The sequence below is a fragment of the Calonectris borealis genome, chromosome 2, assembly GCF_964195595.1.
Source record: "Calonectris borealis chromosome 2, bCalBor7.hap1.2, whole genome shotgun sequence".
NCBI classification, from domain to species: Eukaryota; Metazoa; Chordata; class Aves; order Procellariiformes; family Procellariidae; genus Calonectris; species Calonectris borealis.
Window position 1 is genome coordinate 140660533 of NC_134313.1, and position 25266 is coordinate 140685798.

The 25266-nt window shown below is 35.9% G+C and overlaps 1 protein-coding gene across 2 annotated transcripts in view; it reads left to right on the forward strand.

Moving 5' to 3' along the window:
- Positions 1-25266, forward strand: part of THSD7A (thrombospondin type 1 domain containing 7A) — a 293689-nt gene that overhangs the window by 200465 nt on the left and 67958 nt on the right. For both annotated transcript variants that reach the window (XM_075143672.1, XM_075143673.1), the window contains one exon: positions 18938-19129. In XM_075143672.1, the coding sequence (XP_074999773.1) occupies positions 18938-19129 (192 nt within the window). The remainder of the gene's footprint in view (positions 1-18937; positions 19130-25266) is intronic.

A 25266-nucleotide genomic window follows, 5' to 3' on the forward strand; every position in this document is an offset into this window, starting at 1 on the left:
AGTTGTGGAAACTCCAAGACTGGACAGAAACTGATCAGAATTCCTCCATCATATGCATTATTTCAATAATTAGAGACCTGTGGCTAATGTTCCATGCTACAGATTAACTTTTGCTTATGATAGAATGACCTTTTTTTTTTTAAAATAAATTGTAATTCATCTATTTTTACATATATGTAATATATATAAAGCATACTTGCATGCATGCACACACAGAGGCATGTACATATTATCTATTATTAAGTTTTCAATGCAGTTCAGAAGAGTGATTTTACAACAGATGAATTTGCTCTATTTCTCTGTAGCTATGGTAATCTATGAAGAATACCATTTCAAAAATATTTCTGTATTATTTAAAGACTCAGTCTATAGTAGGAAAGCTGGCCACTTCCCCACTCTGTAACAGATACATTAGTGCTACTTATGTGTTAAGTAGGGCAAAATAACTTCCAACATAAAAATCTGTAGAATTAACTACTGCTGAAAATGCCTACAAAATTCTGGTTCATTCAATGTGGGTTTTAAGGTTTTTATCTTTGTGCTGAACTCTGTAGCACAGGTACTAGCAGTGGTGTCAATAGTGTGCTTCTGATGCTCAGGCAGTAGGCTGGAATTACTTGCTCATTTTGTAGGAACGTGTAAATAATAAATTGGTTTACAGCCTTTATAATATACTGGGCTTTGTACCACTACATGTGTTATTCTGGATAAAACAGATCCCACTTTTGAAGGGCAAATTTCTTCCGGACCTTCTTCAAGCTCACTAATTGTTGGGTTACAGTTAGCTCCACAGGGGAAAAGAATGGACTCATTGCCATCTCCTGCCTCACAGCTGTGAGAGATGACTAGCCTTAGAAGAGGGAGCCATGGCAACAGCAAGGCTCTTCGCGTATATGCAAATTCCTGCAACTCTTTGAAGTAGCAAAATTGTTCCTGAAATTGTCTAGGCAGAGATGTGTGTTCACGTAGCTGAGTGCCACGAGTTCTCTTCTGGCACCTGGACGCAGGCGGGTGACGCAGGTCTGGTCTTCCTGAGACTGGAATGCAAATTCAAACCACCAGCGACATCAGTATATCCTGAGGTAACATGGGTGGGCTGTACCCTGTTTGCAATATTGAGGGGCAAAACAATGGTGGTGGTAGTTAAGTAAAAGATATAGAAGGTAAACTAGTCTGTTTTGTTAAGATACTTATATGTAAACATTTCAAACTGATTAGTTTAGCTGCTTTGCAAGGGGTGGCTCAAACACTGTACTGTCCAAAGTGGAAAAGTGTACATTTCCTTTACCTGTGCTTATTCTCAGCTAGTGTGACTGGCTGAAGTCACCATCCTTCAGCTATATGACAATCCTATAGGATTCAATTGCTTTACTATTTTTGTCTAGACTCAGAAATATTTATTTCCAAAATACTTATTGTATTCCTTTTACTGAATTTAGCTTTGCAAAAAAGCTTATAAAATTTCTTCATGTAGTTTAAATTTTCTTCTATAGCTTCCTGATCAGCATCTATATTGTGTTTCTTAATTTTTAGCTTGTGGCCTTATATCCTCTTACAATAGACATCTAATTAAATACATAGAATAAACTTCAGGAAAGAAACTGAAGATTGGCTGGTGCAACTATTTTCACTTAAAATGTTTTGGCTGGTTTAAAAATTGGCTCTTTCTGTATATTTATGGTTTGAATCAAATATATGCTAAATGAGTAGCTGCTGCTCTTCCTTCATTTTCATAATGGCAAACAATAAGAGAATCAATGGAAACTTTATAGATATACCCAGGTATAAAGAGTCTACTTCTTCTGCCCTTTCTATTATGTGGCTATATGCATTGAATGAAGAAACCATAAGACTAGTTGGATTTTGATGATTATTTAAAAAGAAAATACCTACTTTATGTCACTTTATGACTTAGTTCTTTAAAAAGAATGAAGAGCCAGATTCAAATTCAAATTCCATTGAATTATTGAGTTAATCCTGCAAGAAAACCCAGATCAAAATCTAGCCAATGCTCAGCACTCAATTAGTGGAAAAATACAGTAGCTAATGACAGTTTCTTTCAGCACATACTGCTTTATGCTTACAGGAACTTGGTTATATGGGCATTAGTCATCATTTCCCAATATTAATTTCCTAGCTAAAGTCATTACAGAATTGATTGGGACTGTTCTTTTCTGCCTGACAGCTTTTTGGCCGACCATCTGAGGCATTTAAATCAAATGTAATATGTATACTTTGTTCTTCGCTGTAAACACATTAAGATATGAAATTTATAACCCCATCCTTTCTTTCCTTTGATTTGTCTGGTTACATAAAAACTATTGAATGTGTTTATTGGATGTTTGTTATATGTAAGAATTTGTAACTGAGGGTAAAATACAGTCATTTTAAAAGATCTTAAAATTGATACTCTCAGGCCATTATGTTTCAGAGCATTGGATTTTTAAGGCATTTCTTTTTAACAAGATTTGCTTTATTTAGTATATAAGAAAAAATTAATGCACAGTACTGCTTAAACTATCCCATTTCAGTTCTCAGGATGTTTAATAATTGATAATTCTTCTGTCAATAAAAGTCACATTTAATATGTCATACCAATTCCTTTTTGTCTTTCATCTTGACATTGGGAAAGTGGACATATCCGCATTAAATTCCATATAGGAATGGATGCTTTTAGTGTTTGTATAACATGAAGTGATTTCATTATATGGGATGACTTAAATACATCATTTACTTTGTCAGTGTCTTTTATAGTTGGCCTGGAATGTGATGCAATTATTTCAATTAAGGGGATGAGTAAAACAAAACCAGAGCTTCATCTGTGTAGTGCAATAAACAATTATCACTTCTGACAGTGCAATAGCCCTTGTTTCCAATTTATCATACATGTTTGAAGACAGAATTGCACTAGGTGTGGACAATGTCTGCAGAGACATTAACGTTCATAATGAATATAGTTAAGTTAAAAATGTGTGGGCCCACTTAATTATCAAAATCTTTTTCTTGTGTCATAGATCATAATTTGGCTGTCTAGACTGATGAGTTTGCTGGGTTTTGGCATGTTTACTTTTAAAATGTACTTTAACATGTTTGCAGAGAAGGTGTACTCGTGTACTTAAAATTTATTGGACATCTAGGAGTAGAAGTTGCTGTAGTGGGAAGCAAAAATATTTTTGAAGTATAACACAGAGAATGCGATTACATGTTTCATATGACGCGCTCTCTCTTAGTAACCTGCTTTTGTTTTTGATATCACAACCAGATGGAAAAGTAGGACATTGCAAGAACTGCTTGTAATAGCAGTGGGTAAATTAGGAGGGGGATTTTAATGCGTGAGTTTTGATTTGCGTAGCAGCCTACAAAGCAGGAACTCAATCCTGATTAGACTCCACCTGGTTTTTTTAGAAGGTCAGTTTAACGCTTACAATATTTTCATTTGTTACTTCAAATTATGCTGTTATGGAACAAGAAAAAAAGGTGTTTATAGACTTACGAATGGATTACAAAACTGGATTTATAAACCCAATGTTGAACTTCTTTGGTTTTGGATTTGTGTGTCATGTTAACTCCCTAGAACAGACTCAGAAAGTACTTCAAATATTTTTACAAAACATACTCAGAAGAGATAATGTTATATTTAATAATGTCATATATAATAATAATAATGTTACATATTTATAAATTAAATACCACTGTCTTGGAAGATTATATTACACAGTACTAATCATTAATCTTTATGATAAAATGTTCTAGGACAGTATCCTCTCATTAGATTTGATGGGAGTCAGTTTTCCATCTGAGAGAAAAAGGTGGCACAGGGCTATTTATATTTTCTGACAACCTGCACACTAATGGTAAATTTTCTTAATAAATGTTATCAAACTTCAAAGCTGTGAAACTAGTGTGTTGATAAATGGTGACAATTAAAACATCTTCATTAGCCAGTCACGTTGAGCCAGAATAAATAATAGGAATTTTATTCTCAGTACTTCCAGCCTTAAGCAGCTCATTGTCTGACCTTTCTTTCAGATCATAATTTGTGTTGAGTACTGATTAATGTAAAACCACTCTTATCTCCCAAGAAATATTTGATTTCACAAGATGACTGTTCCAGTAGCAACTTAAAGAGCCTTAAGGCAATCTGTGTCATTTTGCAATTCTTGTAACTCCTGTGCACTGCACAAGCACCATGTCCACTAAACACTCAGGAAAACTTCAAACTAAAAGTAAAACATCCTCAGCTGTGATGATTACTCTAAATCAGACCAAACAACTGAGGAGCCCAGTCTCTCCAGTGATGCTAGTGATCTGTTCCAGATTTTGGGGTGCAGGCAGCTTTCGGCAGGGTTTCAGCTACATGCAGTCAGACCCGTTCCCCAGAGGGAAAGGAATAGATTTGTACACGGGATTTGGTGAAAAGGGGGATGGCCGGCAAGAGGGAGAAACTGCTACTGACCAAGCGATGAGGTTAAGAGCTGGCGGAAGGTAGGATTTGACCCTAGTTTCCTCCAGGACAGTTTACCGAGAGCAAGTAAGGAACTCAAAGGAAGTCATAAAATATCTCTACGTGGCAAGGATTAGGAATGAATTTGGCAAGGGGTTCAGTCTGGCGATGGTCACCCCAAGGGAGGATTTGACAAGCAGCTGGAGAGAACTTGGCAGGGCTGGGTGAAAGGGACAGCGAGGTGACAGACTGGGATCAGAGTCTGGAGAAAATAAGGCTGGATAAGAAGCCAGAGAAGGGGAAGAGAAAAGGAAATTTGTCACTTCTAGAGCTGAAACGCAGCGCATTACAGTCTGCTCCTGCTTCTGTCCCATGAGATCACCCAGCAGAGCAGTAAGCGTCCAGAGTCAGTGTAACACCCATGGCAGAAGTACTATTTTTCATTTGGTTTCTGTTTTAAACTAGAGAATTGGAAAGAAATATTATGTCAAAATTAAATATTTTAGGTTGCAAAGCCAAGCCCTCAAACATTAGGAAATTAAGGTTGTTTGTCTGGTCCTTATGCGAATGTATCAGATGGAAGTCTTTAATTATTTAATTGTGCCTACATGACATTTTCCCCACATAACTTGCTACTTATTTGTGAAATGGATATATCTCCTTTGGGGATTAAGTGGCTATTTTGTAGTAATGAATGCTTTGTCTTTCAGACAACTAGCCTTAGTTGTCTCATTCTTCAGGGTTTAATTTTGCTCTGCTTTATTTCAACACCAGCAAAATATAAATAATAATGACCTGTCACATCCTGAGTGTTCTGAAAATAAATGTATTAGTGTGTGTCTGATAGCCACAACAGAAAGATCTTAGAAAAATTACCAATTCTGTTTTAATAAGATTTCTAATTAATGTGTGGTAAATAAAACATAGGCTTATGCCTTGAACAAAGAGAATAAAACTAAAAATACCAAATAGCTACTCATTAAGGGGTTTCCAATCTGTGAACTGAAGGAGGAAGGGACCCAGTGGAAAAATAATAAGCATGTGATTATGCAGTTTAAAAAACGGCATTATACAAGGGCAACTTTAATTCTGGCATTTACTGCTGTTTAGTTTCTTGACATAATTTTGGGGGTAATTTATGGATTAGCTATGTAAATCTTACCCTAGGAATTATCAGGTTTTAATTTTAGTGATTTGAGACATCCTTTATTGGTACTGATATTATTTTATAAATAGCAAATTGCTGCTATTTATAATTACAAATTGCTGCTATTAGTTTTTCCAGAGAAAAGATATTAAGTAGAAATATCAAATCTCTTGTTCTGAATGTCTCAGAATGGATTTTTTTTTTTTTTTAAGAGGGAAAAAAGTAGAATAATGTTAGCTAGAAGCTTCTTAAATCTTGTGGGAGGTTTCTAGAAAACAGTGATGTCCTTCCAGTCAGGGAAGGGAGCCTTATTTCCAGGGTAAAGCTGATTTCTCTGAGTAGGTACAAATGTGCAGTGAAATCTGTCAGATTTCTGTGACTTTAAGACGTTCGCCTGTATAACTTATTAATGAAGTAGAAAAGTTATAACGTCCCTATACTTGCAGATGTGTTCCTGCAATTTTTGGTTTTGTTGTGTGACGATGTTATTGCATTTCCTTAATTTATAAGTTGTAGTGATATTTACCTCTGGTTGCTTTTCTGAGAGTTCTTTCTCTGAATCCATAAACTGAGAGTTGGGGAAAACAGAAAAGTCAAAAGGATGGGTTAGGTTTAGTCTTCTAGAGAGGAATCAGTTATGAAAATGTTTCCAAAAGACAAGATTAATTCACAGTCTGAGCTCCCTAAAGGCATGCTGTGCCTTCCACTTGAAATGATGAGAAGATATTCATTGCAAGATGGATAAAAAGATGTTCTCCAAAGACTGCATTTTATCTGCCAGTAGCAGGACACAGACAGAAACATCCATGAAATTAATTATAAAACTGTTTCTCAGAAATGTGTAAACATGACAGTGGCAGTGATCTCTTTTACACCTCTTGGGTCCTGTGTTTTAACTGTGATTGAATTGAGCTGTCAGGTTACATATAGAGTGACAACTCTTTACTAGCTGCAGGTGGATGAATAATGCAAAGAAAATGTTTGCAATCATCTTTTACTATATAAAATAATAATTTTTCTTATTCTCTTAAAACCTCTTTTGAGTTACATGTATATTTGTGTGGCAAGAGGTATAGTTATGAATGTGTAGTTGTAAACTTGCTGCAAATTCACTTTATAGTAGTGAAATATTAGATAATTGACATACTGAAAAATTCATCTAATTCTCTGTCAGCTGCATGCCATGAGTCATTCTTTTCAGCTGTGGGTTATACTCTTGCATTAGAGAGGAATAACATTAAAATATTGGTGGCCAAATTCTAGGAAAATACTTCTAGGAAAATTCTAGGATGAAACTGCAGTGCTGGAGTGTTTATGAATCAATTTATGATCCAAATTTATGAACTTCTGAGCTTAAATTTATAAAGTTATCCTCCAAAACTCATATTTATGCAGAAAATTAGATCCCTTAAATTAATGAAAGTTATGGATATTCAGTGTTTCTTGAAAATCAGGTCATTTAAGGTAGCTGTTTAAAATATGCAGATTAGTACCTCAGTGTAGGGAATTGTTGAAAAGATCGACTGTGACGAGCACTGCCATTCTACAGACGTTAGTGGAGCTGTCTCATTGTTTTCATGCTACTGTCTTTGTATCTTGCCTATTATTTCCTTTTTATGCTTCTATTCCTAAATCATATCCTGAATGTTAATCTAGTTCAGATCAGAATTATCATTTCTAATCGAGCTTGCTGGGAATCGCTGACATTCCATTGCCCTTCCTGGACTTGTTCTCCACTTAATTTTTTGCTTATTGGAGGGAAGGGGGAAATGTCTAAAATAGTAGTTACAATAAAATACCTGTGAAACCTTTTTAAAAGCCACAACACTCTACTTGTCCATATCTGATGAGTTTAAAAATTTGATGAGAATACCCAGTAGTGAAAAAATTGTGATATAATTCCCAGTGATTAATAAAACTTCTTGTTTTCTAAATAAACAAAAAGACATAGTGCAATGCTAAAATAGATACATGTTGCATCTTCAAATCCATGTATTTTAAATCCTACTATTACCAATGTTCAAAATTACACTACAAATATTTATAAAGTCTGTCAAAGGAATTTTTTTCACTGTTAAACACAGTAGAGTTTCTGTAACATTTTACAAACAAATGGAGAAAGTATTTTTTAATTTTATGTTTGAAGTTATACTTTTATATCTTTTTGTCACTGTATAAATTGTGGCTTAATTGGGAAAAGTTTATGAAAATGTCCACTTGCTCTTGCGATCAGGTATATCTTTTAAAGGTGAGTTGGTGCTTTTGCCAAGTGTTCTTAGAAATACGCTGTGAATTTTCAAGTGATCTCATCCTCCAGATTCACACTGTGTCTTCTCCTTTCCTTATAGCTCTGTCAGCACTTTTCTCCTCCTTTCCCCATTCTGCTTAAAATGGCCTATTGATCCCACTTGGTCCCTTGACTAATATTGATTTTATTCTCAATGGGACCATAGCCTGTCATCAAACTTACTTTTTCTTTCATATCAAGATGACGTTTGCTCGGCTTATTTGACACTAGAAGGCAACTGCGCTTGGTTATGATCAATACACTTGTATTCTCTGTTCCTTGTCATTCTCAGTAAGACTACATTAGCAAATGAACCGTGAAAATGCTTCAACTACCTGTCAAGCAGTAGGAAATCTTACTCCTGTTGTTAGGCAATGAGTAGGTACTCCGTTGGGCTCCTTATTAGAAATATCAGACTACTATTCCTGTGGTACAAGTCTACTATGGCATAAAGTTAAAGTGCAGCAGATTTCCAGCTGAAGGCATATCATGTTTCAGTTTTTGTTTACTTTGTCTTGTCTGAGTGGAGACACTTAGAATAGTTGATCCAAATTAACTGCAAAAATAATATTACTTAAACTATATTAAACATGTATGTGAATCCTCTTATTCAGAATTAAGATGACCTTAATTCTATTTGTTAAGAATTTTCTCTTTCATTCTGAATAAGGATAGCCATACAAAACACTAACACAGTTTAACTAATCTCCTTCAAAGTCCCATTTTAATTAATTTGGATTAATTCTTCAGTATTCCTATTTAGATCAGTCTTTTTCAGTGATACTCACATTATCACTAATAGTTCAGATACAGCCTCTTTCATGCTGGTGGATATTCAGTGGTATCAGAAGTAGTGAAAATTCAAAGAAGATATCATTTGCAAGAATAGTTTTCCATTGTCTTTGATGCATAATACAAAATATGCTCTCAGTAACTAGTGTTGTGTCAGAGGTAAAAAGACTCTGTTACTTTTTAAGCCATAGTTAGTACTATAAGACACCCTCAGTGTGCCTCTGTGCATATAGTGAAGGAACTGACCTCATGTATAATTTTTTTTTTTTTTTGTTTAATTGGGAGCTTCATAGGTAGCCAAGTGATTGCTGTATGCTTGGGGGAACTGATACTGTGGCTGCCATCACCACTACCACTTAGGAAATTATATAAATAAATACAGGGAGAATTGGAAAACCTTTTTCCTTATTTTCTGGGTGAAACGTATGTAATTTAGTTTTTCAACCTGAGTAAATCTAGCAAAGAATAGTGAAAAATAAGAGGTGGGATAAAGGAATAAGAGGTAAATTTTGAAGTTGGATACCACTTCTTGTTAAGATGAAAAAAAGACCAGAACAGTTTCTTCCACTTTTCTCATTCTCATCCAGTAAAGAATTCAAGCATAAATAAGAAGTTTGCACTTTAATGGAAAAAAAGTAAGTTGTTGGTTTTTTTCCCCCCAGCCAAGTACCTCAGGTTACTGTATATTTCTGAGTTAACATAGTTATGGTATATTATTTTTTCATACTGTTTAATCTGGCCTTCCTACATATGTGACAGATGACACTGCATTTTTCATTGAAAAAATATTGTTTGGTTAAAGAAATACTATTCCTTTCCCTGTTTTTATTTCCCTCTGTGAAATTTAGACTGTATCTACATGACTGTAATTGTGATAGATGACTCTAATATAAATGGAGGTACATATGTTCTTCTGTTACCAGACATGAAAATGGGATTACTGGAAACATTAATATCATACCTGAAGGTATGAGTTCATTATTTTTAACCAGTTACATCCAAAGAACATCCAAAGATATTTCCCATCTGAAGCAATTTTAGAAGGAAATATACATCTTTAAAACATGTTTTTCATTTTTGTTTCAGAGTTGTCCCTTTATTGCTGTCATTATTTCAGAGTAAGGAGTGTTATTTTGGGTCTGGTTATTCCTGTAACTGTTTTGTACATGGTGCAAAGCCTTACCTTTACCTGATGCATTAAGGAATACTGAACTGGATTTCTTAGCAGTGACTCACTTTTCTTGAAATTTGCGTGATGGAAACTTTGGATGAGCTTAAGGACAGGGAAGACGTTTTAGAACCAGAACTGTCTTACCTCTGTAGCAGAATGCCTTTCATAAACCACACGCGTGGGGTTACCCGCTTTTGCATTCTTTCTACATAGCTGCTAATATGCTGTGTTGTGGGGAAGGTTAGCAAACACATGCTACTCTTTAAGCGGTAGCTGAGGTGTAGTAGTAGCATTTACTGGTTTGATTACAGAGAAGGAGTAGAAGCGCTCAGGTACTATGGCTGGAATTAGATTACTGCATGAATGTGGGAGTTCTTGAAGCCACTGTTTTCCCACTCGTCAAAATTTCTTTTCCCGTGAGGTGAATACATGAGGAAGATTGCATCAACAGTCATCAACAAGAAGTTATTGCTTGTAAAGTGTGGTGTTTCATCTTGTTAAGGAATAGAAAATCTTAAAAAGATCATGATTTTTTCTTAAGTATGTTGACATGCTATTATCTTTGATTTGAGAAACACGAGATATGGTGGTTTCTAAGCTCCAGCTATTTTCCTTTTGTATAGCATTTGTTTCTGCCATCATCAGTCATTTTTCATTGCAAATGTTTGCTTAAAGAAAAAGCCAAAACCACATTTTAAAATTTAGGATTATATTTTAAAAGGTATTCATATCTTCCAGTATTAGCATCGTGAAAGGGAAGTAGTCAGTGGCCTTTTCTATATGTCACTGGTTTGTGTGTACAGTCATGGTAAACGTGTAAATAAGATGAAGGTGTATGTGGTTGTGCAAGTTTCTCATTTGAAAAAAATTCCATCCATGTTTATGAGATTCATGATTTTTTTGCATAAGGAGTCAAAGTATCATGTTTATAATTTTTCTTTTAGTAAGGAGTAGACTGTATGATACTACTTGAAATTCTACATTGAAACCAAAACAGTTTTCACACATAAATTTTCACACACAAATCACCAAATCAAACAGCTTATAATCCTACAATGTTTTGATATCATTAAACTATTAGACCAACTTTCTTACATTTTTGCATAATGAGCAGATGTGAGAAACTAGTGTATTTGTCTTCATTGAAATCAGTGCCATTTCTACTTAGGCTTCTTAGAAGAAAATGACTTCATGAGTATTAACCATCAACTAATTAAGACATACTTAATTAAATGCAAATGCTACTTAGCAAAAGCAATTGAGAGAAAGGCATGTGGTTAGGGAATTAGCAACTGATTTAACACTTGGAGCTACCAGCTAGGCACCTAAGCAATAGGAATGAATGCAGAAATGTCACTTGATAAGAATAATACAGGGGAAAAATACACAATCTTTTCACATTGTGTTTGTTGAAAAACTTCAGAGCCAATGAAGTAGAATATATTGAGAATATAAATTGTAGGTTAATGTTCCTTTATGTTCAATAATTAGAGAGGTTAAACATTATTCAAAATGTTGAAAATTTATCAACCTACCTCATGCACGAGAGGAAATGGCCTCAAGTTGCGCCAAGGGAGATTTAGGCTGGACATTAGGAGAAATTTCTTTACTGAAAGAGTGGTCAGGCCTTGGAACAGGCTGCCCAGGGAAGTGGTTGAGTCACCATCCCTGGAAGTATTTAAAAGACGTGTAGATGAGGTGCTTAGGGACATGGTGTAGTGGGTATGGTGGTGTTGGGTTGATGGTTGGACTTGATGATCTTAGAGGTCTTTTCCAACCTTAATGATTCTATGATTCTATGCAGAGAGATTTTTTGACAGCTGGTCATTCAGGAACTAGAACAGAAAATAATTACATACAAGGTAACATAGTGTTACTACTGTTTTCAAGGACACTGGCATTTTACTAACATTAATGCTTATGTTGACAGCCTTTATCTTTGGAGCAGATATGAATAAACACTGTCGAGGTGTTATGAAGGCTGCTGGGATTAATAAAACATTTAAAGTTTCCTAATGTCTATCAAAGTATGTGTTATATACAAGAATTTAACTGATTCAAGACCAAAAATTGGTCTACCAGTCAGATACTGTTGCACATGCTGCTATTTTTCCTCCAAATACTCTTAAGATTGTTGGGCTAAACAACTTGGTAAATGATGAATTGGATGTAAATGTTATTGTTTCCCCTTTCCATGGCTTATTTGGTTAGGTTTTCAGAGATTAACTTCTAAATTCTCCCTACTGAAAAATCTGGGTCAGCCTTTCACAGTTGTATATGCGTTTTAATTAGAGACGTGCTATAAGAAAGACAGCTTTCCTCAGAGAGTTCCTCTTGTATAAGAAAAAAACCCCACAACCAAACAACAAAACAAAAAGAACTACTAAAAAAAAAATCAGTCACAGTATGAGACTGAATTTCCAATCAGCAGTTCTGATAAAGTTGAAGTAAGATGTGGACATTTGAGGAAGGCAGATAGCAAGTGCCTGATTATGCAAAAGGACAGAAGTTGAATGAAAATTTTATGGGCCTCCACTTTTTCCTATGCATAGTTCACAACGTAGTTCTCTACCTCTTCTGATCACTGAAAAAAGAAAAATCCACACTACTGCTGCAGCACCATGGTTTGGAAGGAAATGTTAATTTGCTGTGACAGTTCATGCTAGGCAGGCAGGATTTTTCCTTTTGTCATGAACTTTGGGGACTGGTAATTGCTTAGTGATTTGAAAGAAATGCAATAGTATTAGAAATGAAAATGATAATGTTAGTTTATCCTGGTGATTGATTACTATCTGCTTATTGGCAGATATAATGTGTCCTAGCATCGGAAAAATGTATGGTTTTGTGATAATTTTAATAGCTTTTCTGTAATGTGAATGCCCATTTTGCATTAGACTAATCAGCAAATGTGTAGACAAGGTTATTACTAATGAAAGTCTAGTGTAGAACTTCAAATTTGGATAAGTTTGCATGTTTCCTTTTATTTCAGTGGTTTTCTTGAAGTTTTTTCTTTATTTTCTTTAGAAAAATAACAGTTAAACTCATTAATGCTTTTTCTATATTATTACAGTCTAGTTGTGATGTTCTTGTAACTTTGAGGCAATTACATTTTAGACTGATATTTTCTTGCTTATTTTCTGCCCTGAGTTATAATGAAAACAGACATTTAGGCACTTCATAATTGTAAGACAATTAAAAAAAAAAAAACAAAACATTTTCCCTTCTTCTAGTCAAACTATCTTTATATATCTACAGGAATAACACAAAAATTGTAAAATTGTAGCATGTACAAACTTTTTAGTGGAGAAGCGTATGCTTTACTAACTTTGGGTACAGAGAATGGTTAAAGTTAGTTCCATATGAAAAACAGGACTGAGCACACACCACAGATCTTGTTTTACTGAGTTTTGAATATAGATAGGCATATTTTATTCTTGATGGATAGAGTCTACATAGCAGCTTTGGCTCCTCAGCCAATCTGAGGAGGTCATTCAACAGACTCGAAAGCTGACAAGGGAGTCCGTGTAAGGACACGTATAGGTCCTCGTGTGGGAGGAATGCATATGGGAACCTGCATGGGAATTCAAGATAAAGAACAGTCTCGTTAGTCATTCCAGCCTCTACAACCCTGTTGATTATTTTTCTACACAGGGAAGGAAGGAAACAGTAAATGGCAACTGGCACAGCTCACAGATTTTAACATTGTGTGAACCAACTGCATTCTTTTCCTGCAGCCCCCATGCTTAGAGACATTATTGAAGGCAATTGATTAAGAACACCCACAAACGCAGAGCACTTTAAAAACTGGGCTCTGGGGTGCCTTACCAAGTATTTCAGGTGCCCAGTGGTTTTCTAATGGGTGACACCTTGTATGCCTCCTTTTCAGCTTCACTGGCAAGACAAGAAAGCTGGTAAGGGAGGCGATGCCTATATCTGATGTAGTCACATACATACGACACAGTATATACCCTACTATGTATAACCAGTACATCCAGATCATGCAGTGCTTTGAACTGTCAGTCTTTTCCATCCTTTTGTATTTTTACATTGTAATTTTAAATGTGCAGGTTTAAAAACTCTTGAATGATACACTGTAGTTTCCTGTGGTCTGTTGTACTTAAAAGCAGACTATCACATGTGGCTACCAGGAGCCACAAAAAGAAGATATTGGCATAACTGAGCCTTTTTTTTTCTTAGAGTTGCAGATATACTAGTAAATTTGAACACATTTGACTAAGCAGTACAGAATCTGAAGTCTGCAGTTTTAGCATTTAGGCTCAGTTGCTGTCATTAATTCTTTTATGAACTTTAAAATATAACTGCATGATTTGTTTTACCACTCTGTGATATTCCTGTAGTTTACTGATTACATAGGCATTTAAAAAAAAAAGTTCAATATTAATGTTCAAAGCACTCTCTTGATTTGATCCCATTTATTGTGATTTTATTGTCAATTTTTTACTTAATTTATATCAGGTTATAGTTCAGCCTTTCAGAGACTATAGCTGGTTTCCAGGTACAGGACTGAGACCAAGTTCATTGCCTTATTGCGTAGGACCCCAGCAGCATTTTTATTCTATGTTGATTTTTTTTTCAGTTGTTCTCTATGCCTCATTGAATCTTGCAGTGATTTTACTGTTCATTTTAAGGCTTTAAAAAAATGTTGCCCTCTGATAAGCACTTGCCTTTCCATTTACTACAGGTCAAAATTTGACAGCAATTTTTTACTGTGCACTGAAGCATGCATGGTATTAGAAGATGCACAATAAGCAGAGGGTTTCCTTGCCATGTCTTTCTAATGATACCAGCTCTGGGAATGCTTCCCATTGGAAAGATCTTAAAGAATTTTACAAGAAACTTAAATATCAGACACATTTTACAGATGAGTAAATAAAAACACAAAGGAGTGACATGATTCAGCTACGTTAAACACAGAACATAGGTCTTCTGTGGTCTAGCCCAACCTTTAGTCTTCACACCAAGAAGGCCACAAGGGCGTTTTAGTGACTCGCTTTGCTGATTTTCTAGCTGGATCCAGCATAACAGTTCAAGGAAGAGATGTGGATTTGAAAGGCTATCTCCTTGGTGGTCTTTACTGATGATACAAGTCTGTAAAAATCCCAGCAAAGTTTTAACAGTTTTTGACTTTTAAATCCTTGAGAAAGAAAACTTCTTTTGCCTCCTGCCATTTCTACATGCAGTCACTCCCTTTCGTGCAATTTGGATAACTTAGCCCAAAATGTGCATCTGTTGCATGAGAGAGAAATATCATTTGACTACTGTTTCTGAATGTGTATTATTGCTAGATTCCAGATTTTAATGAACAAATCAACAGATAAATGGTGAAGAGTTTTCTTGACAGGAATGTCATACTCTGTTTTCATCTTTCTTGTTTTTACTTTTTGTCATTCTGTTGCTTAGAGTATAAATAATTCAGGGCAGGGACCTTTGACTTCTGTTTTTGGAGTTCTGTCTTTGACTCTTGTGCAACATAAATGTATACCTATAAAGTTCAAATAAAATATTAGACTACACATGACAAACTTTTTCAGATGGTACTTTTTCTAAGTATCTTTAGTCTTTACATTGGCATTGTTCCCAGTGTATGGTTGAATGGTTCCTGGCAGTTGACTACACTATGCACTTTAAAGAGGAAGACAACAAAGGTCAAGTTGTTCATAAAATCATTAGTGAAATGTCAGAAACAATTTAGTCTAAAATATCTCCCTGAAGATAAGAAGTACCCATTATAAAACATTCCTTCCAACTGTATATTTATGCTGTTGAATTCATCATATAAGAATTGGACAGTTGACAAAAACTAAATGCTAGTATGGAAGATACATATTTTGAGAATATTTTCTCTGTAAAAGCAAAGGATAAAAGAGGGCTTTGATTTTGGGAGAGAGTGAAGACTTTTTTTTGTTTGAAATATAAACTCAGACTGAAACTAATTTAACACAATTTCTCATTGTGACCCCAAATTTGGCTTGAGTTTCAAGTTAACACCGCCTTAGTTGGCAGGCGATAAATAAACTCGATATAGTATTGTATGTTTACTATGACATACTTTATTGTAATAGTAGTATTTCTTGCAAGGTGTGAAAATGTCACAGCAGTTTACCTCATGGAGTCTTACCTGGCAATGGAACAATATGAGAGTAAGATTCACTCCTTTTCTAGCTTTTTTTTCTATTCTTTGGAAAAGAAGTTTGCAGTCTGCTCCTCCATCTTGTCCTTCAACCCGAACATGTGCTGTTCTGATGAAGCAGGCAGGAATCCCTCCTGCATTGGTGTCAGGATGTGATGACCTGTGATACAAGGGAAGGAGCAATTGATGCAAAGATTGAGTCCAGTAAGGGAAGCAGAACTTGATGTGGGAGATCTATGAAGCCTTTGGCAGGGCTCAAATTTATATTTTTAATATGGGAAAATACAGCTATTGAGACTGACTTGTTCTCAAAGGTCTTTATAATTCAGATGATTATGACTACTTTACGCTATTTTAAAAGAACAAGCTGCAGGATTTCCCCTGGTTTGCAGAGCCAAGGAAGATTGATGTTTACAGTTCTGTTGTGCCTAAAGTTTCTGTATGAATAAAATACTTGACACTGGTTAAAGGGATATAATATTGGATGGATGGCCCTCATCTTTTCCTCTTTTTATAAAGAATTTGGTCATTAATAATTCTGGGACTCATGATATGTCACTAGTACAAAGAACTTCCTATTTTCAGGAACTCGGTTTATCAGAGGTTCTTATTTGGGAGGTTTTAAGACTGTGTAAACCTTGAATGACAAAAATGTAGTTTCTCTTTAGATTAGTGTTTGATTAATTTTATTATTATTCTATTAAGCAATAGAATAGCCTATTAAGAATAGCAATAGCCTAATTTGAGGCTTGGGTAAAACAGCGTTTATAGATCTTTGGCTTCATTTACAGCATTCACAGTGCTCACTGAATTAGCTTTTCAGAATCCAGGTGGTGGTTATTAACACTGGCTGATGTCTTTATCATTAAATTATAAAGTATTTAATGACTATTTCTAACAAATGTTTCATTGTATCAAAGACTTATGTTAATTGTAAATCTTGATGAGACACTATTTTGTTGACATTAGCTATTAAAACAAAAGGGTTCTCATCATGGATCGTAGCAAGTGCAATGCTATAGACACTCCTGTTCAGTCCCATCGAGATCGCATATGCTTCAATAACGTTTCAGTAGATGAATCATAATTAAACAGAAGGTTTTATGCCCCAGTACAGCAAGGATCATATAACACAAAAGGCATTCAGATGCTTTTAAAATGTTATGCTTTTCAGAAAACTGTAAAAAAAAAAAAGTTTCATGTTTTACGAATGACACTGGCTCTTTCCATGCCTTGATTGTATGTGATTAACAGGGCCTCAGAAATCCAGTGTACTCTTAGATGTAACTTTTTCACAGTTCCTTGTGACTGCCATTACATATTGGACTACTGCTCAGTTCCTGGTGCTTTTAGCTGCAAGCTCTTTCTATAATTGGTTTGAATGATAACAAGGCTTGTCGTGCTTTAACCCCAGCCGGCAACCCAGCCCCACCCAGCAGCTCACTCACTCCCCTGTGGTGGAATGGGGGATAGAATCAGAAGAGTAAAAGTGGGAAAACTTGTGTGTTGAGATAAAGGCAGTTTGTCAGGTAAAGCAAAAGCCGCGCAAACAAGCAAAGCAAAACGAGGAATTCATTCACTGCTCCCCATCAGCAGGCAGGTGTTCAGCCATCCCCAGGAAAGCAGGGCGTACCGGTTACTTGGGTAGACAAACGCCATCACTCTGAACATTCCCCCTTCCTTCTTCTTCCCCAGCTTTATGTGCTGAGCATGACGTCATATGGTATGGAATATCCCTTTGGTCAGTTGGGGTCAGCTGTCCCAGCCGTGTCGCCTCCCAACTTTTTGTGCACCCCCAGCCTGCTCGCTGGTGGGGTGGGGTGAGGAGCAGAAAAGGCCTTGACTCTGTGTAAGCCCTGCTCAGCAATAACGAAAACATCCCTGTGTTATCAACTCTGTTTTCAGCACAAATCCAAAACACAGGCCCATACTAGCTACTATGAAGAAAATTAACTCCATCCCAGCCAAAACCAGCACAAGGCTATAACTCTAAAACAGTGACTCCAAACCTCTCCCTCCTTCATTCATTTTTTCCACCATCTGCTCCAAAATGAAGATTTATCCTGAGGCTTTTGTCACTGTCAATGAGACTTATTGACCTCTGAATATGCGGTCATTTGTTCATTCCTCATTTAATGGATTTTCACTGATTTGATCAGGAAATCATATGTCGCCTTACAAAACTAACCACTTTGTGATTAGGGTCCTGTTCAGACAAATCTCAGACACAGTGCTCCCATGATTTCCTTACTGAAAACAAAAGCAGCCCTGCTGCTTAAACACTAGCTACTATTTCATTAAACAATTTATACCAGCCTGGATCTTTTTATTACAATGAAATGTGTACATTGATGTGGCAGAATACAAATGCATAGATCTTTTTATACTTCCGTAACACAAAGACTGATGTGTTACTGGCTTGGCTAACAAATGAAGTTCTTTCTAACCAAACAAGACACTCTGACTGCAGCTTACTGCCACAGTCTTCATATTTTGATTCATAGCTGCAATTCAAAGGGCGAATTGTGGGTTGTAAAACTGACTGAGCTGGAAGTTAGGATACTTTTCGCCTTCTCCCCCAAACATGGATGAAGACTGGGTGATTAATGTACATGCATTTCCATGTATACAGTTTTCATAGGTGTATTATATACTGTTATTCACATTAGGATTTTCTGTAGAATCAAACATATATTAACAAAATGAAAGACTAAAGGCCACCCAGGCTGGCCTATTCACTTCAGCAGAATATCAAATTAAACTAGGTTTAAGCATGTTCTTTTAGAATCAAGGCAGAGGAGACAAGTCATTTTAATAAAAAATCTATTTACCTTGTTTATATAGAAGAACAGAATCTAATTTCTTTGTGTGCCCATCTGGACTAGATTGCTCATTTTAAGTTAATTTAACAAATGATAGACTGCTACTGGCCTTTTCTTTCCCAGGAGAAGAGGTTGACAGACAGCTGTGCAGAGATGCTATCTACCCAATCCCGGTTGTCTGCGAAGCTCCATGCCCAAAGGACTGTGTGCTCAGCATGTGGTCTGCATGGTCCTCCTGCTCACACACCTGCTCCGGCAAAACCACAGAAGGGAAGCAGATGCGTGCCCGCTCCATTCTGGCATATGCAGGTGAAGGTAAGGTCGCGTACTCTTGCAGACTCTTGTTTGATTGTGAATTCTCAACTGTCTTTGCAATGACAAAGTAATTTCTTGATCAACAGAAACAAATTATTAGATGGAGTTGTGTTTTTTTAAATATAGAAAAAATATTTAAATGCTTATCCTACATTACTCATGGTACCTAAAGCTGTTTTAAAAAGGAGATTTTATTTTGCTTATTTCAGTTAATGTTGCTCTTTTTATTATTCCGCATGATGTTACTGTTTTTATTTTGAATATATGGTTTTCCTGCTTTCTATTAAAATTAAACAAGGCAAACGATTTATCCTGTGCAGATCTCTCTGAAAGATATTTCTGAAAAATAAAGGATTGTTAGCAACCCTAGCTATAATTTAGGTCCAGTTTGGAAGGATGTAAGTATGAATGCTGAAAAGATGAGAGTTTTAATGGGTTCAAATCCTAACAAATGGCTTTTGCAGTTTATTAGCTCAAATTGGTAACTAATGTTCCCCATTAACATTTTTATTCATAGTAAGACTTTGATTTTACCCTGCAAATCCTCACTCATGTGAATGGTTTCCATTCATGCAAATGGTTCTTGTGCAGCATCTGCAGCAAATGCAAAGACAAGACATAGCTGGAATGTAAAGGAAAAGAAGAAAAAGGTTTTGGATATAGGTTTATGTCTATTCTTTGATGATTTTCCATGCTTCCTATAACTGGTTTTGTTTAGTTTTGCTCTTACATATTTTGGGGGGTAATAGAGCAAATGTATTCTATATGTAACATGGTTCTAAAATGTCCACGTCAGGTATGCCGGGGTTCAACTGGTAAAATGCCTTGTGCAACACTGGCAGCAAGGAGACATAGTCACCGAAGAGTTCTTGGAAAACATTTACTCACGTGTATTACTGACAGTTAAATGCCTTCAACATAAAAGAACACGTGCATGTTTTAATTCTTCTTTAAAACTGTTAAGCATCTTATTACTTCAGAGTTAAGATGAAATTTAGCTGAAAAGTGAAATCTGTAAAGTATGGAAGTAGTGAAACAGAATATCCATTCTGAGAAATGGAGAAAGAAAGGGACAGGCTTCATCATATACCAAAACACTTCTCTGTTTGCAAACACAGTTAATTTCATTGCTAAAAGTATACTGTGTATTTGACATAATTCGGATGACTGTAAAAAAATATCTAGCAGAGCAGGCACTTTCAACCTTTTCCCTGAAACGGACCTTTGCTACAAGTGTAAGAGGCAACTGTACTTATTTTAGTAGGTGATTCAAATAATAAGTTACTTAGATGGATCTATGTAATAAAGTAGAAATGCTTTTAAAATTAGAAACAAAATTGGTTTTATGTTGTCCCTTTTTTTCATAGTGTGTCAAATGGACTCATTCTGAGAGAAACACAGAGCTGTGTTTTCAGATGATAATTCAAATAAACATATACTCATGTGCTCTGTGCTTTTCCATGTAGGTTAAGATAATAGATTTTCCATATGCTTGTGCAGTTTTACTGGAGACAGAAGTTTAACATCCTGACAAGCATGCCACAGAAGTGAAAACCTAAATTACTCCAGAAAATGATTCCACTTTGTTATGCTTCTTTTTAAAAAGTACCCATTTTGTTCTGACTTTGGTACTTAACACATCTTAGGATAATTTACAAGGCTACAGATGCAGCAAAGCAGTTAAGTATAGGCTGGATTTTAGGTGTATGAATTTTATTTATGTCTGTTGCGCAATGATCAGAACCAGCACTGAGTGATCACAAAGATTGACAGGTCTCAAACCACACAGGTTGTAGTGAAGAGATCCCTAAACTACTGCTGAGAAAGCCAACTCATTACCTAGACGTTGTAGTGCTTCAGCTCTGCTGGAACCCTGGTCTCTTTACCACTATTCCAAGATGAGGTTATTCTGTGCTTTTTTTAAGGGTACAAGCTGGTATGTCTACCTAGCTTATAGCAATTCACTCACATCTTGGTCAGATATCTTCAACACCGTGCTCCTCTGCACTCTGTACATACTCCAGAGAATAAAAACACATAAATAAATAAAAGAACCTTCCAAGGCTTAGCATATCGTTACAACTCTAGCTGGAAGGTGCTTTTCACCTTTGCTTGTAGCATATTCAAAAAGTATCAGTTTAGCTTTTTTTTTTATGCTTCACTGAAATTAGAGTTATTGTCATCTTTCTCCTCAGCTGCCTCTTATGCCTTTTAGTCATTTGCTGTGTGACAAATAACTGAATGACTTTTCACCTCCAGAACTGCATGACAGAGATCAGCAGTGTTCCCAAAACATAAAACACTGATTGTGTAGTCGGTGCTGGGAGGTCATTTTATGTTCATATATCTGAAAGTCTGTATTCTGCTGATATAAAAAGAAAGCTCCACGTGAACCTTTTTTGGGAAACATGCAGTTCTCAGTTCTATTCAGAGCTTATAAAAAATGCACACTACTGTTGATGAAAACTCTGTAATTGTCATGTATAACTAAAAATCCCAAGTCTTATAAATGTAAGACCAATAATTCCATTTACACATTAAAACTGACCTCTGAAAATAGCTATCAGTTCTGTTCAGGTGAACGGTCCCACAGGTGTTCCCTTTTAGATTTTTGGACTTTTCCTTGAACTGTTGGTATGAGAGACAGTCCAGGTTAGGTAAGCCATTTCATAGTAATTCATAATATAGACATGATGTTTCAGAGTTTTTATTCAGAACACAATAGGACAAATATATTGTACATAAATATACACAATTCCTATGATATCAGGATTGGACATTAATTAATGAAAGAATGTGCAAGTCTGTTGCCAATCTATGAATAAGGCTAAATTTGGCTTCTAAGATAACATAAGGAGTCCAGGTTTATCACTGTGAGTCCTTGATGCTCCTGCTAGTCATGGAGAATTCAGTCTACAAGCCTAGCAAGACCAAAGCATTGCAGGCATTACATACAAAAGGAATATTGCAGTCCCTCAAAGTATCTGAAGTGCTTCATTCTTGTTCTTTGGGGTACTTAAACATGAACACCCCATTGAAATTTTTGAGGTTCTGTAAATACATATGAAATAGGTTCTTTTATCTGGATCTCAGATGGCTTCTTATCGAAGTATTGCCTGTGATTGTTCAGTTTGTCTCCTCTGTGAAATAAAAAAATACTATATTCTGTCATTTTGCTTGTTAAGGTTGGCAGATTACCGTGATAGAGCTATGTCATTTCACACTTAAGACCTTATTTTTCTTCTTACTTCCCAGCTATCTATGCTGCTGAATTGGTTTGAAGAAACCATCAAGTTAGCATAACGGGCCACCAGGAAACAGCCACAGTATAATCAATTTTCTTGGATGACTTAGAATAGGAATAATTCAGTAGTATTATAATAATTCCTTAGTGACAAGAATATCTTCACAGGAAAAACTGAAGCCATATGTAAATTACAGTAGTGACAAAGTTTTCTAATGAGCTCTGGGATATGACTGCCCCTCCAGCACCACACTGACTTCTGCTCGAGCCAGGGGCTGACCCCGGCCATACGCCCTCTCATCAGCATTTCCTCATTCAGAACAACACCTCCTCCGCATGGTCACACCATACGCTGCAGAGCCTCAAGCACAGTGTGTTTATGCACATCTGGGATGGGCTTATTTACTTGCATTCAGTGGAGAGAGAGAGAGGAGACTCTTTCCTCAAGATAAAGACTTTCTGTGGTTTGTGAGATGACTCCATGTGGAAACTGGTGTCACAATAACCATTTTTGATATCTTTTCTGAGATCATTGTCCTCAGCTTGAAGGTTTGAAAGGTGACGTGATTTATAAATTTGCCTGTCTGTGAGCCTGCCTATAGTGGTAGCTCATTTGTGTCACTGTCAAATACATCTTCATGGTACAGTAAGAAACTCAGGAAAGTCATTGTCTCAAAATTTAAAATGACAGCAGAGGACATAATGATGTTACCTGATACATCATATAGTTGTTCTGCGTAAGTGTAGTAAAGGCATCATATACAGCTCAGCCTATCTCTGTTGAATGTAGGGTTTGTCTATTTTTGTTTTATTTTCTGTTTAATATTTCTGTTATTTTTTTATTTCCTGCTTACAATAAATCTTATATAATTAGTAATATGCACTAATACTACTTTACATAGGCCATGACCTGAGACTAAAAAGTACTAAATGAGTCTTAATTTTTTAGCAAATAGTAGATTTGATTGCAGATTGATTCTGTATTGATTATACACTGCCATTTATTGACACTGCCAAATCAGTGTCATACAGCATAACACAAATATTGTGGATACATTCCAAGTTTTATCAGTAGTAAATGACTGATACTGATTTTGGAAAAGTAAAGATTAAAAAAAAAAACCCACAAGTCAAATGCAAAGAAGAAAATAATCTGATCAAAAAGCTTAATTTAATAAAATGAGAGTGAAGGATGATTTTGTTTGAAATATTCTCTTAGGGCAGGGATGCATATGCATGGCAATATCTTACTATGTCTATTGTATGTTCATAGATTAACAAAGTATAATGCCAGAAGGACTGTTTAGTGTGACCTCATATATCACAGACTATTAAACATCACTGAGTTAGATAGCATAGAATATCAGTTGTCCATCTCATCAGGGGCCAATACCTCATACTTCTCATATATCTGCAAGATTGATTTACTGAACCTGTAAAGAATAGCTGGATCAAAGGACTTTCTTGTCAACTCTAGGCAAATTATGGTTGATATGCTTTAAAATTTTATTCCTGTTAAAATTCCAGTGCACTTTGACTTCATAGTTGCAAAGAGGAGTTATACTTAGGGCTTTTTAATGTGTTTACTCTTCTTACACTTGCTCGGTTTGTTTGTTTTTAATTTTTGTATTTTCCTGGCTTGAAAGAACAGTGCTTGGTAATTAAATCTGAAAGCATAGAACTGAGTAATTTTTTCCCCAGCAAATTGCTTATTCACCAAAGGATGAATTTTGGAGAAGATAGGGATTTTTATGAGTTTTAACTGATTTCAGCTGAAACAGGAATAAAAACCCACTTACTTTTGAAAGTGGGGAACCTGAATTTTCAGGCTAGACTTACAAAGTGACCTGCTACCTGTGTGTGAAGATGAGCCGGGGGAGAGGACATTACTCTGCTTCCCCTTTTGCTCAGGAGCCCCTCAGTTCAGATTCCTGCCTGGAGGGTGGGGTCTGGGATTCAAATCCTATCCGAGAAAGGGCTTGAGAACAGACCTGTCGTCTCCTATGGGTAGACCCTAACTCCTGTCCCGTTGTGTATTATAGGACAGGTCTGCTTGGTTTGCATAACTGTTATGCACTAGGTGAGAAAGCGTGAATGTTTGCAGAACGGGAACAAGAGATCTGCACTGACAGGGCAGTCTTTGTTCTTATGCGAGTGGTCTGCGTGTACTGACCACGTCTGTCTTCGGGAAGTGCAGCTGCCTCGAGGAGTGCCTACCTCGTTCCTAAGGCAAAGAAGAAATGAGTAACACCTCACTCTCTACGTTACGAGAGGCACTTCAGTCGCATCTGTTTTCTCATAAGATTATTCCAGCTGTTTTGAAATACATATATAAAATCACATGCATTTGTAAAATGAGTGATATCAAAGTGATTAAGTAAAATGATCCTAAATGCTTTAAAAAATGTTAAGCATTTTGAAATTTGGAAGCTATCAAGAAAATGTCACAAAAAAAGACTTATAAAATTCAATCCTTGAATATCCTAGAGTGAAATGTCTTACCCATTAGCAGCTCCAAATCAGGCAGAAAAGCATATGACAATTCTGTTAAAGCATTCAAGGAAACTACCCTCATATCTCTGTTATTTTATGAGTAATATGCAAGTCCCTCTGTAAAGCTAGCCTTTCATTTCCAAGTGTGCTTTGCTTAAGTATCCTAAACCACAAAGAAATGCTTCAGTTCCAACTGTTTTTTGTACCTTGAAATGAATATTTTTAGTACTGCCAAGCAGTTATTTACAGTCACCTAATCATATATTATATAAAATGTATTTAGTATTGTATGACCCTTTTTCATGTATTCTGACAAAATTAAATGTCTGTTTTATTTTTTGTGTGATACTCATTAATTTTTATATTCCTGTCAAACCTGACCTCATTTGGTGAAATGTTC